Raw genomic sequence first — 12,630 nt, 5'->3', positions numbered from 1 at the left:
AGGTGGGGGGCATTACCATCCTGAGTGTCGGATGTTTCCATGTCGATGTGCAGTTCCTCGTATCTCTTCAACGCCTGCTTCAAAAGCACAATCTTCTGCTTGCTCTCGACCCTACGGGCGGCGGCGTCGGCCTTGCTCTTGCGATCGCCCTCCATGCCATACAGCTGCACCATTTTCTCGACGCCCTTGAGATACTGCTCCTCGACGTTGAGCTTGAACTGGATCTGGGACAGCATGAGCTGGATGCGGGGACCGAGGTAGGGAGTGTCATATTTGATGAGGTCTGGCAGGTCGGTCAGTCAGCATGGATTTATCGTCATCGACCAGCCGGGTCGCTCGCCACCACCGCTCAGAAGCGAGGTAGGAGTGTTTCAAAGGCACAAACCTAGCTTTGTGAAGTTTGGCCGCGCCTTGGGCATGCCCGAACCGGCATCGGGGGATGCATAGGGGTGTCGCGGCGGCGCCAGGTCACCGCCGTACTGGCCGCCGCCTGGACCGTAGGAACCCTCCTGCCAGTTGGCGTTTGAGTCCTTTGGCGGAGGGTGCGGGGCGGAGGCGCCGTCTTCGCCAAGCGACATGCGGTCCATGGATTGCTGAGCCTGGCGTTGCTGGATGGCGTCGAGACGCTCCTTGAAGAACTTGATGTTGCGCTCGTTGTCGCGCAGCTCGCTGTCGATTCTCGAGCGGTGGCCCTCGTTGATGGGCAGGTTCCGCATGCTGATGGCCGCGTTCATCAAGGCCTCCTCCCGCTCGATCTTGGCCTTGATGCTTCGGATGGCCTCGTCATCGTTCATGATGGGCGAGCGGCGCACGCGACTCGCACGCGCACGACGACTCTGGGCGGAGGAAGAGGGGGGAGGGAGGAGGGAGGAGGGAGGGGAAGAGCAACGGGGGGGAGAGCAACGGGGGGAAGAGAGAGGGGTAGGCAGGCTTCACCGAGCGATCCTCGAACGAACGCCGGTGGTGAAGGGAATAATGATACGGGGATGCTGCGGAGGGAGGTCCCCTGTGTGGGTGATTCCGGGGGAGGGGGGGGGGGGGGGGGAGGGGAGGAAACGAGCGAGCGTCCTTTGCCCACGGTGATGGGAGAGGTTTTGGGTAGGGTTGGGGAGATGTCGTCAGTGATGGAGGGGGGAGCTAAAGGCTAGCTAGCTTGGGGCCGTGGCGGGTTTTTTTTGTCGTCTGCATGCCTTGGACAGGCAGAAACACCAACCCCGCGGCGCGCGGCAAGGCGACTTGGCAGGGCAGGTGATGGGGTGGACGGACCAGGTGCGAGGTACCTATACACGTGGCGCAAGCAGCGGGAGGGTTGCTCACATGTACATTTACTTTGTGCCTGCACTTTGTACCACGTGATGTGCATGTACAACTACCTGTATGGCGCAGCAGAGTATTATTGCCAAAGTACGGAGTACTCCGAACTCTGTTCGCCTGCTCAACTGTTTGCACACTACGAGCCTAAAGTACTCTGCTGTACTGTACGGAGTATGTACGGAGTAATTACAGTACCTGTACTGGGTTGATACAAGTATTACACCTAATATCTGCTTGTTATCATACCTGCTTGTTATCATGCCTGCTTGCTATCATACCTGCTTGCTATCATACCTGCTTGTTATCATGCCTGCTTGCTATCATACCTGCTTGCTATCATACCTGCTTGCTATCATACCTGCTTGTTATCATGCCTGATTGTCATCTCCAACGACTTTCCTCGGTTGGAGGGCACGCCAAACGCGTCCCATTTCGGCCCTTCGACACAACAAAGGCAGCAAGAGTGTCTTGACTCTCCGTCCCGTCTGGCACACAGGCATCCAACCAACACAAGTTGGTTGCAGGGGGAGAAAAAAAAACGCCACGGCCATGCCCTGACATGATGTGGGATCGGTGACGCCGAAGGGGATGACGAAAGCCGCCCTCACTCCTCCGCCCACGCATGGCTCACCGAGGCGGATCTACGCTACTAGCAGGTAAATATTGCTGCACCCGTATTCGTCCCAAGTGATTACGACGCCGTCCCGCGCGCTGTACCCGACCGGGCCGGACCGAATCGGACGTGGACAGCGTTGACCGTTGGGCGTTGGAGATGGAAAATTCGTCCCGGACTCGCCGTCGAACATGCATATGCATGTCCACTTTTCCCTGTGCCGTGCCGTCGACGTGCCCTTCTCGTCTCAACGCATGCTGATAGGCGAACCGGCCCCATCTCCACGCAAGATGGTGCGCAAGATGGCCATTTTCAGCGTGAGAGGCTGCAGGATCTCGAGACAAGCGAAGACGAGCAAGAATCCTCGGGAATCGGGCCGGTTGGCAGATCTGATGTCGGTTGTTGCCGTGTGGCCGTGATGGATATTGGAGCTTGATCCGGTTTCTAATGCAAGTATTGTACATGAGCAAATCGAGAGGCTAGGCAAGGTACAAGTACAGGAGAAATTCCACTATTCGCTCGCTGCACAATGCCGTATTTTCAGGTCCTCCGTACATATAACGTGGTCAACCCGCCGGCGATGGCGGCGCCCGCCAAGGCGGCCTCGAGCGCGAGCAGGGAGGCATCCTTCATGCGCACGTCTATCCTCCGTTCGCTGCAGAGGTCTGCCACCACAAGCTGCCACCGCCTCGGGTCGAGCAGCAGGTCCTGCCAGGGGCCCTCGAGCGCGCCGTTGAGGGCCGGTGCCGGCCGCGACTCGGCGTCGTGGGCCGTCGCGGGAAGCGACGCCGGCGCCTCGGCTGCCGTCGTTTGCTGCTCCAGTCTCAGCTTGACGGCCTCGAGCCCGTTGCGGACCTCTTCGAGGACGGCCATCTCCTCGGCGACGACGCCCTTTACGAGCTTCTCCCGTTTCCACGGCTCGGCGACGAAATGCAAGACGATGAAGAGCAAAAAGTTCATGCCCATGAGGCCAAGTGTCGACCACCGGCTGGCCCTCCGTATGCGGTCGCTCCATATCTGCTCCTCGTGATACCTCTTTTGTATGCCCGAGTTGAGCCTCTTGGCAAGCTTCTGCTCCTCGGCCTCGGCCTCGCTCAGCATGTCCTGGGCCTTGGTCGCCTCCGCCTGCAGCACATGGTCCGTCTTGTAGAGGTCCGTGAACCGTTCCAGATCCTGCGGGGACCATGAGTCCTGCCGGGCGAGCAGGGTGGCCACCTCGCGCTTCGCCTTGTCCCGCTTCGTGTAGGCGGTCGTGTGGGCGGCGCGGGCGGCGCGGACCCGGGACTGCGCATCCGCGAGCTTGCCTTCGAGAGCCTCGTTCTCGGCCTTGATGCCCTCGATGTCGGAGTAGCCGGTGATGTCGTTGAAGGTCGTCGCCGCGTTGAGGACGCGTGATTGAATGTCGCCGATGATGTCGTTTACTCTTTGGTTGAGGTTGTTTCGCGTCAGTCTGGACGTCAGCTCCGATGACGGAGACGACCTTTCGGGGGGTTCCTCCAGCCGTGAAGGATTGCCCTCTGTCGCTTCGGAGCCACCAGCTGCACCTTTGCCACCTTTTCCCGCGTCCTCTGGCGGGGGGTTCGTCGAGCCAGGCGTCGAGTACGCTCTCGAATATGGACTCGAAAAGGGCTTTGGCGGGGATGCAATTGGCCGTCGGCGGCGAGAGCAAGAAGCCGGCTTCAGGGCCATCGAGCTTGTGCCGATGGCTGGTAGAAACAACCGGCTGCCGTTTGCCCGCACGGCCATCGCAGCCGAGCGACCCAAGGGCTGCATCGCACTTCCTCTGGTTGCCGTTGTTGGTATGATGTCGGAATTTTTGACCCTTTGCCGTTCTGTTTTGGCCCCCCGCGTAAACAGCGGGGCGGCGTAGCAATTCGGCGAGCGAGAGAGGACTGAACTTGGGCACCGCATTGAATACAGTACAAATACTCCTATTTCTGAAATACGCGATGAGGGCATTGAAAATACAGTACAGTTCTCAGACTACTGTACAGTACTGACGTACTTGCACCTGCAAGTACATGTACAAATACGTATAATAGAGTCTTTCGTACTAGTTACTCGCAGTACGTGTGCTCGCAAGGTCCGGAAAGAGAGTGCACTGTTCGCCGACGATGCGATGCTCAAAGTACAGCATACTGTAAATCCCCCAAGTACTAAATTATCCACCATCGAACTTCAGTTCTAGTGACTACCAACATTGCACCACACATCTTTATCAGCACAGGTCGAACTATGGCACGAATGCAACTGCCTGTACGAGTACCAAGGACAACGGGAATTTCTCGCTCGAGGGCGATGAACAGCATACAAGTTCGGGTGCTCTTGGCTCCCACATGCCAGTATTCCGTACTCCAAACTCTCACGCCGATTACGGACAATAGAGTTGGGAGGCTGAGCACAGGCACCTACGGAATATTGATGCTCAGTGCCTGCTAGGCACCTACAAGCAGGACTGATAGTGGAAGTTGGAGTGGTCATTGCCCTGTATCGCTCACTGTGGCGCCCTTTGCACGTCAGTGTTCCAACCCCAACCTAGTACCATTGAACCCTGTCACGACTCGGGATCAGTGGGGCTAACCTCTTCCCAGGGGCTTCCGCATCCACCCACAGCACAGCCCGACCCTCCATGACGACACGGACGAGGGCGACCAACAGACGACCACAACGGTGAATGGAAGACGTTTGGACCCTGAACATGAGACGCGTAAAGCTTAGTCGGGATGAGAGTCGTCGCAATCCGTTGTGGGAACCGCTCGTGCATCAATTGATGCTTCAGACGGGGAATATACCGCTCTGCCTCGTCATGCTCCATCGACCACTTCATTCCCGAGCGCCTGTTTTATCTGTTTGCTTTTAGCTGGCTCTTTCTGCCCCTCCTTCGTTGCCCCTCATTGCCATTACGCGATACCCTCATCCACCGTCCAGCAGGCCACCAAAGATCGAGCAGCCAACGAAAAGCCAACGAAAAGCCAACGAAAACCCAGCGAACCCCCAGAGAACCCCCCAGAGAACCCCCAGAGAACCCCCAGCCATAACCTGGCGAAAACCTGGCGAAAAGTCATAGAGAACCATCGAAAAGCCATCATGGGCTCCATCAGCAACACGCCAGCGCTCGCCACGAACCCCCAGTTCATCTTCTTCACCGATTTCGATGGCACCATCACGACGGCCGATTCCAACGACTACATGACCGACAATGTCGGCTTCGGGCCCGAGAAGCGCTTCCAGCTCAGCCAGGACGTCCTCCACCGCGGCCGGCCCTTCCGTGACGCATTCCAGGACATGATGGACAGCATCGAGCTGCCCTTGAGCGAATGCATCGCCCTCCTGCTGCGCGAGGTCAAGCTCGACCCGGGCTTCAAGGAGTTCTACGACTGGTCTCGCGAGAACAACGTGCCCATCGTCATCCTCAGCGGCGGCATGGAGCCCATCATTCGCGCTCTGCTCGACAGCCTGCTCGGCCCCGGCTGGGACATTCAGCTCGTGAGCAACCACGTCCAGGCGCGCTCCGGCAAGACGCTCGACGACGTCGCCGGTTGGCGAATCCAGTTCCGCGACGACAGCAGCCACGGCCACGACAAGTCGATCGAGCTTCGCAAGTACTCGTCCCTGTCCCACCGGCCAACCATGTTCTACGCCGGCGACGGCATCTCGGATCTCTCAGCCGCCAAGGAGACGGACCTGCTGTTTGCCAAGGCCGACAAGGGTACGTGTTCCGACAAGTGCGCCGGCCCAACGCCGAGCCATCGTGTGGTTGTTGATTTTGACACTCCTTGCTGCAGATCTCGTCACCTACTGCGAAAACGAAGGCGTGCCCTTTGTCACCTTTCGCGATTGGACGACCATCACGCAGACCTGCAAAGACATCGCGGCCGGCCACCTGACCGTCCAAAAGGCCGCCCTGGGACGGATCTGAGGAGGAAGCATCTTGCCCATTCGCAATGACGGATAGAAGGACACAATCAACCTTTGACGATAGATTCGGACCGAGATGGAGGTGTATGGAATGTATACTTTCTTGTACAGATGGACATTTTTGTGTATTATTCGCCATAGTTTCGGCACCTACATCCGGCATCCAAGCCTCCATTCACAGTCGCCCTCGCTCACTTCACTCGTCCCTCTTGCTCTCCGACGGGATGCCCCACCAGCACAGAAGCATGACGAAAAAGAGGGCAATCACAATCGGATGCAGCACGTACGTGCCGACGGCCTCGGCCAGCAGTCCCGTGACGAACGGCGCCACCGCTCCGCCCAAGCTGCCGCAGGCGCTGATGGTGCTGATGCCGCTCAGGGCGTCGCGCCTCGACATGCCGCGCATGAAGACGGCGGCGGCGCAGGGGTAGACGGGGCCCAGCAGCAAGCCGACGATGGACACGGCAACGGCGTCGCCGACAATGTTGGGCACGAGCCAGACGAGCATCTCAAACGCCACGGCGCCGACGACGAGCCCGTAGACGAAAGTCTTCTCGCCGATCCGCTGCGCCGGCGCCGACAGGCAGAAGCGGCCGAGGGTGATGCCCGCCCAGAAGCCGGCGGAGACGTAGCCGACGGAGCCGGGGTCGCCGCCGCGGGTGTTGATGAGGAAGGAGATGACCCAGCCCGAGATGGAAACCTCGGCTCCTTGGTAGGCAAAGATGAAGACGGCGCCGAGCAAGACGACGCGCAGGCGGAGGGCCGAGAACATGCCCAGCAGCAGGGAAGAGTCGTTCGCCCGGGCCCCACGTTCGCTCGCGGCGGCATCTTGCTCTCGCTCAAAGTGCCAAAAGGACCACAGCGACAGCGCGAGCGTCACCACGCCGATGCCGAGCGTGAGCAGGTAGTAGCGGCTCCAGACGGCGCCTGCGACGGTGACGAGCGCCGTCGCGATCAGCGGGCCCGTCGTGCCGCCGAGGCCGTAGCTTCCGTGCAGCAGGCCGAGCATGAAAGTGCCGTTCTGCAGGCCGCCGCAAAAGGTGTTGCCCATGGCGACGTTGATGGCGATGCCGAAGCCGACCAAGGAGAAGCAGCAGACGACGACGGCAAAGGGTGCCGTGGCGATGAGAGGCACGTAGGCACACGTCATGAGCGTCTGGCCGAGACCCAGCAACTTCGCCCGTCTCAGCTTGGCGTGCAGCAGGTCGAGGACTACGGCGGCGACGACGAAGCCAACGGCTTGGCCGACAAATATGAGAGACACGACGCCGTAGCCGATATCGTACGTTCTGACGCCGTCAGTCCCATCCATCTTGAAGCTTGACCGCGGCGGGACGAGGGACGAGTCGAGAGGGCAATGCCTACTTTTCCATGTACGGGATCAAGGCACCGGCGGCGCTGTCGTTTAGCGCATTCGCCATGTTGGCCAGACACACGGCAAGAAGCCGGAAGCGGTTCATGTACGGATGCCAGACGCTCGACAGCGCTTCGACGGCATCCGGGCTCGACAGAGGCGAAGAACCGGGGCCGCTCCTCTCGAGGTCTTCATCATCGTCCGTCTGCGGCGTGGCCGCCCCCGAGCCGGCGGCGGCCTCGACAAGGGTCGGTGCTCGCCAAAGGTCAATCGAATCTCCGCGCTGAGGTGCCCCGGGATACGTCCTCCTGACAGCCCTGGCGGGCGCTGCGAGAGCAATGGCAGCCTCGTCGGTAGCCTCATCAGTCGACGGCCCAGATGGAGGCGGCACTTGGAGGAGAGTCCGCAGCACGACAGACTCCATGGTGGGTGATGAATCACGGTCGGCGAGGTGGATGTACCGAAATCAAGGTCGGAGACATTGCGCGTAACACGAGAGGCGAGGAGACCATCGTATTCGATTAAATACAGCTAGGTGTACGCAAGTAGGATGAGCGCGAGATATCATGGGTATAATAACTGCGAGGACGATCGAGACGCCATGTCAGATACGAGTGCGCCAGTGGCATATTTCTAAGCAGCGGAATGACCCTTTTAGGCAATCCCAAACAGGCAATTGCGGGCACAGTACTCGCAACGCGCGTACTTCCCCTCCAGATAAGTCTAGGAGAGCATCGTTTACGGGCCGATACAGGAGGCCAGCCATCTCGTTTGGGCGCTACATTGCTCGTTGCACGGCCTCGTGAGCGACCGGAGGGAGTATGGAGCTCGGAAACTGCGGATGTGGCTTTCAACCCGTTCTTTAGTCCATATGGCCCGAGCCAATAATCAATACACCTTGGCGTCTCGAGGGTGAGCCACCCCGTCTGCCGTGTCCCATCGCGGGCGCACTTCAATGCAAGGTCGGGAGAGGGCCGGTCAGCGGTCAGTTGTCGATGGGTGTCGTCGAGGAGGATGATTTCAAGTACCGACACATCTCGTAAAGGTTGGCTGCGCCTGTGGGGACTCGATAGCCACATCCACTCCTGTTGACTCATCGCAACTACGCAATGTTGCCTCGTCCCTCGAACGCCAAGCTCTTGTGTCGCATCCGATGTCCACCTCATGCCATTCCAGGCAAGCCCTGACGGCTGATAAGCAATGCGTTGGTGCTCCGTTATAGACTCAAGACCCACCGAGGGGAGATGCATCGCATCCTCCGTACGGATACGGCACACTGCACATCAAAGCTGTAAGTACTCACTTGGGATGCTGCCTTGATGGAAGCATGCTTACCTGTAGAGTCTGCAAAACGCTCGTTGAACATGCCATCTATAGCCTTGCCTCGGCCATCATGTACTGTAGCTGTCGAATGAGGCGTGTCGTCTGCGCTTGACAGTGTGAAAGTGAAGCCTTGGGCACTCACACGTGATCGCTAGGGTGTGGACCCCAACCCTGGAGGCTTGCTTCCTCGGACAGCCTTGGATCGTGACTCACGCCAGAGGAAAGCCTTCACCTTTGATCTTGACAATTGAACAGCGGCCCATTCGTCGCACACCATCATGACGTCTGTTATTCACTTGAGGGCCGAGACCAAGCCCTTTGAGCGGCGCTCTCCACGTATGCTCATTGTCCACGGCCGACTGCGGGGTTCGCATGCATCAGACTGACAACATCAACCAGTGTCGCCCGAGACGGCCAAAGCTCTCATCGGCGCCGGGTACGTCGTGCGAGTCGAAGTGTCGCCCGATCGCATCTACAATGACGACGAGTTCAAGGCCGTCGGTGCCGAGATTGTCCCTGCCGGGTCGTGGGTCGACGCTCCCGTGGACAACGTCATCCTCGGCCTGAAGGAGCTCCCGGCAGACGGCAGTACGTACGACGATGGCTAGCGGCTGGACATGGTCGCTAACACGGTTCCCAGCACCCTTGCCGCATACCTACATTCACTTTGCCCACTGTTTCAAGAAGCAGGATGGATGGGCCACGGAGCTCTCGCGCTTCGCCAAGGCCGACGGTCTGCTCTACGACCTCGAATTCCTCGTCAACGAGAAAGGTGCGCGCGTGGCGGCCTTTGGCTTCAGCGCCGGCTTCTCCGGCACCGCCTTGGCCTTGTTGGCTTGGGCGCATCAACTTCTTCACCCTGGCGTCCCCCAAGGCGCCGTGCCGGCATTCGACTCGGCCTCTGATCTGATGGACCTCGTTCGATCGTCGGTCAAGGAAGCGCTGCCGCTGAACAACGGCGAGTACCCCCGTCTCATGATCATTGGGGCCCTGGGTCGTTGCGGCAAAGGTGCAGCCGAGTGTTGCGTTGCCGCCGGAATCCCCGAGACGTCGGTTCTCAAATGGGACCTGCCCGAGACCAGCCGTGGCGGACCCTTTCGCGAAATCGTCGACGTCGACGTCCTCCTGAACTGCGTCTATCTGGGGGCGCACCGAGTCCCGCCTTTTACGACACTCGAATCGCTGTCGACGCCCGAGAGGCGGCTTCGCGTCATTTGCGATGTGAGCTGCGACCCGAACAGCGAGAACAACCCGATTCCCGTCTATTCCGGATACAGCTCCTTTGACAAGCCGACCACGGCGGCATCGGGCACGCTGGAGGGACCTGAGCTGCGCATCATCGCCATTGATCACCTCCCGACCATGATTGCTCGCGAGGCAAGCGACGAGTATTCCGGCTTGCTTCTCCCCAGTCTTTTGCAACTGCGGAATCGTGACAAGGATGGCGTCTGGACTCGGGCAGAAAAGACGTATCGGGAGCGGGTGGCAGAACTGCCGTAGACCTGGCAGCATGAGATGACCGTGGCCTCCAAAACCTCGTTTTGCAGGGACGTCGTGAAGACGACAGAGGGGAATGCCAGGCTCGGTATCAGGATATCTCCGGGCAGGACGTCCATTATGAGGGCGGGAAAGTCAGGCTCCTTGCGAAGCCATCGCCGAGCATAGTTGCTTCTTCCACCCAATTTACAGGTTAGCCAGATGACTCCATAGTCTCCCGCAGAAAGGAGGAAATCGACTGCGAGGCCAGGGTGCCATCGACGGCTTGTTTTGCTTCTATCCGCTATGCCAGTAAACAAAAGGAGGCATTCGCGGCCGAGTAGGTGCCTATTCGACACTTTGACCACTTCCGTCTGTTGGTGTCACCGGCGGTCCACGTCTCAGCGTCCGCCCATACTTGAACGCCGTCATCTTGGGAAGGCAAAAGAAGTGTAAACCTGATGACATCCATCCTCAAGGGTGCAGAAGCCTTTTTATCGAAGACGACGACACAACGCTGTAGAGGCTGCCAAAAAAGAAAAAAGATGTCTTCCTTTGGCTGTCAACAGGAATGTCTCGCTGTAGATTCTTTAATTCGTAGCTAAAAAGCACGTCGACGAATTGGCTTTCTCCCTGGGGGGTCCGCTGAGAGACTGTAGTTACGGAAACAATGTTGCATCCTTTTATCTGCTTCCTGGTTTTTTTCCTGTTTCATCAGATTCGACAGATGCCTACCATGGGTCGTATCGAACTTCAATGGAATCAACTAGACCCCGCAGTCAGGAGCCTGGAGAGCACTCCGCCATATAGCATGCTCTCCGTGACAAGCAAAGTTTTACAATCAAAATTCTCAAAATTACTCATCCATGTGCCATTTTGCGACTTTGAAACCCACACCAATTTGGAACATACAAGCATGCCGCTGCCTGTAGGACGGGGAGGGGATGCAGCCTAGTCCCAGATGCCGCGGCAGCTCATGTCCAGGTTATTCTTTCTCCCCACCAAAACTCTCAAGGACCAAGTTCGACGTCATGTTAAATCAGAGCACTGAGGCAAACAGGCGAGCAGTTGCGCCTGCGCATGTGATGACTGGTTTCTGATGAAGATGATGTGAATTGGCTGCGAGATAGCCGCATCCAGACTTCATCCCATCGTCACGGTGGTTCACAACTTCGGGTGTGTTGGACGAGAACGTACGCCAGGTAGCTACTCGGCTTCATATCCATGCTAATTACCTCCCGCCAGCTGACGAGCGATTGATTGGATGGCAGATATAGAGCCGTTGCCGCCGGTGGTACCCTCGAGGGCGTCAGGCCCATCAAGGACACTCGCCGACGTCCTTCATTCCCAACATCTCACGTTATGTCCACCCCCTCGGACCGCAACCGCGACCTTCGACATCTACCAACTGCTCCAAAAACAACCATGTTCTGCTACCGCAGGCCAGATGACGAGGCCAATGGGGCCGGATCCCAATGGGTGCGCTCGAAATAAGAATCCAAAGCCGGCATGACCCGGCGTACTGGCCACGATGAATCACTCTCCATTCATGGCGAGGCCGAAAGCTTCAGTGCACCAACAAGAATCTATACGATCGCAGCCAACGCAAGCGGACCAAGCATTCCGAACTCCATGACAAGCGTGTCGCAGATTGGGTGTCAAGAACAGCCGGGGCTGAGATTGATGGCCGAGGATGGCGCCGTTCCTGGCGAGACCAAGGGCGACAACGCGGAGGCGCAGACCATACTCGAGGAACAGCCATCAGTCAGACGAAAAGACGACATCACATCGGGACGCGATACAGGTTGATTCTTGCAGGTCAAAAAGGCTACTTGAAGAAGTCCGGCTCTGGCATCCCCGACGAGGCCAGGACTCTCTGCACCGATCTCTAAGACGTTCGAACCACTCCCTCAGAACACGCCCCTTGAAGAAGTTGTCTTTGACCCATTCTGCACCGGTCGTATTGGCCGCAATCAGGCAAAGGTCTTCCGTGATCTGTCTCATCTCATCGTGCCCCCTGCAGAGCCACTCGGAACTCAAGTGCTTGGTTGAAGGCGTCGATGAGGTTTGGTGCAACGCTCGACCTCTCACTGGACCTGCTCCGAAACTCGACTATTGCGTCGGTTTCAACCGCAGCGCATTTACAGCTCAACAGTTGCAGAAGCTCCAACCCTTGATCAGCAATGCGTCTAGCGAAGCCAAGTCCGACTGTATGGCGACGTCAAGGATGCTCTTCCCGTTCCTCGCAAGTGAGGTCAAACGCGGAAGGGAAGCACTTGATGAGGCCGACAACAAGAACGCGCACAGTCTGACGATCGCCCTGCGCGACGTGGTTCAGATTTTCCAACTTGCCGGCGGGGAATCGGAGGTTCGCCGTCAAATCCTTGGCTTCTCCTTCTCGCACGACAACCAGAACGTTCGGATATACGGGCACTATGCAGAAGTGGATGGCACGAATATCCAACACTACCGCCATGATATTCGAAAGTGCAACATCTACAACATTGCAGATCATAATGCGTATCCATCAGCAATGGATGCCGGCTTACATCAAGCAGCTTTGTTCAGCTGTCGACGATTTACCGATGGATCGTACTAGCCATTCCATAAGAACTGGCTTTACTCAGGAGCC

The 12,630-nt window shown here is 58.1% G+C and overlaps 7 protein-coding genes across 7 annotated transcripts; 3 read left to right on the top strand and 4 right to left on the bottom strand.

The window, feature by feature from the left end:
- Positions 1-12: 12 nt before the first annotated feature.
- Positions 13-794, bottom strand: DCS_00261 (uncharacterized protein; the record flags this gene model as incomplete). Its single annotated transcript, XM_040797600.1, has 3 exons — positions 13-111; positions 171-283; positions 386-794. The coding sequence occupies 3 exons, from the start codon at positions 792-794 to the stop codon at positions 13-15; spliced, it is 621 nt and encodes a 206-aa protein (XP_040658483.1).
- A 1,673-nt stretch (positions 795-2,467) lies between these two features.
- On the bottom strand, positions 2,468-3,700 carry DCS_00260 (mitochondrial inner membrane protein; the record flags this gene model as incomplete). Its single annotated transcript, XM_040797599.1, has 1 exon — positions 2,468-3,700. The coding sequence occupies one exon, from the start codon at positions 3,698-3,700 to the stop codon at positions 2,468-2,470; it is 1,233 nt and encodes a 410-aa protein (XP_040658482.1).
- Positions 3,701-5,014: 1,314 nt separating this feature from the next.
- Positions 5,015-5,846, top strand: DCS_00259 (uncharacterized protein; the record flags this gene model as incomplete). Its single annotated transcript, XM_040797598.1, has 2 exons — positions 5,015-5,636; positions 5,713-5,846. 2 exons carry the CDS (start codon positions 5,015-5,017, stop codon positions 5,844-5,846), a joined length of 756 nt encoding a protein of 251 aa, XP_040658481.1.
- A 195-nt stretch (positions 5,847-6,041) lies between these two features.
- On the bottom strand, positions 6,042-7,157 carry DCS_00258 (MFS efflux transporter; the record flags this gene model as incomplete). The annotated part of the gene is made up of 1 exon (XM_040797597.1): positions 6,042-7,157. One exon carries the CDS (start codon positions 7,155-7,157, stop codon positions 6,042-6,044), a length of 1,116 nt encoding a protein of 371 aa, XP_040658480.1.
- A 49-nt stretch (positions 7,158-7,206) lies between these two features.
- DCS_00257 (uncharacterized protein) lies at positions 7,207-7,623 on the bottom strand (the record flags this gene model as incomplete). Its single annotated transcript, XM_040797596.1, has 1 exon — positions 7,207-7,623. One exon carries the CDS (start codon positions 7,621-7,623, stop codon positions 7,207-7,209), a length of 417 nt encoding a protein of 138 aa, XP_040658479.1.
- A 1,177-nt stretch (positions 7,624-8,800) lies between these two features.
- DCS_00256 (saccharopine dehydrogenase) lies at positions 8,801-10,022 on the top strand (the record flags this gene model as incomplete). The annotated part of the gene is made up of 3 exons (XM_040797595.1): positions 8,801-8,858; positions 8,922-9,110; positions 9,163-10,022. The coding sequence occupies 3 exons, from the start codon at positions 8,801-8,803 to the stop codon at positions 10,020-10,022; spliced, it is 1,107 nt and encodes a 368-aa protein (XP_040658478.1).
- A 1,485-nt stretch (positions 10,023-11,507) lies between these two features.
- Positions 11,508-12,597, top strand: DCS_00255 (uncharacterized protein; the record flags this gene model as incomplete). The annotated part of the gene is made up of 2 exons (XM_040797594.1): positions 11,508-11,762; positions 12,022-12,597. 2 exons carry the CDS (start codon positions 11,508-11,510, stop codon positions 12,595-12,597), a joined length of 831 nt encoding a protein of 276 aa, XP_040658477.1.
- Positions 12,598-12,630: the final 33 nt, after the last annotated feature.

Source organism: Drechmeria coniospora, chromosome 01 (assembly GCF_001625195.1).
Source record: "Drechmeria coniospora strain ARSEF 6962 chromosome 01, whole genome shotgun sequence".
Classification (NCBI taxonomy): Eukaryota; Fungi; Ascomycota; class Sordariomycetes; order Hypocreales; family Ophiocordycipitaceae; genus Drechmeria; species Drechmeria coniospora.
Note: the sequence above shows the minus strand (reverse complement) of the source record. Positions and strands in the feature narration are given on the sequence as shown.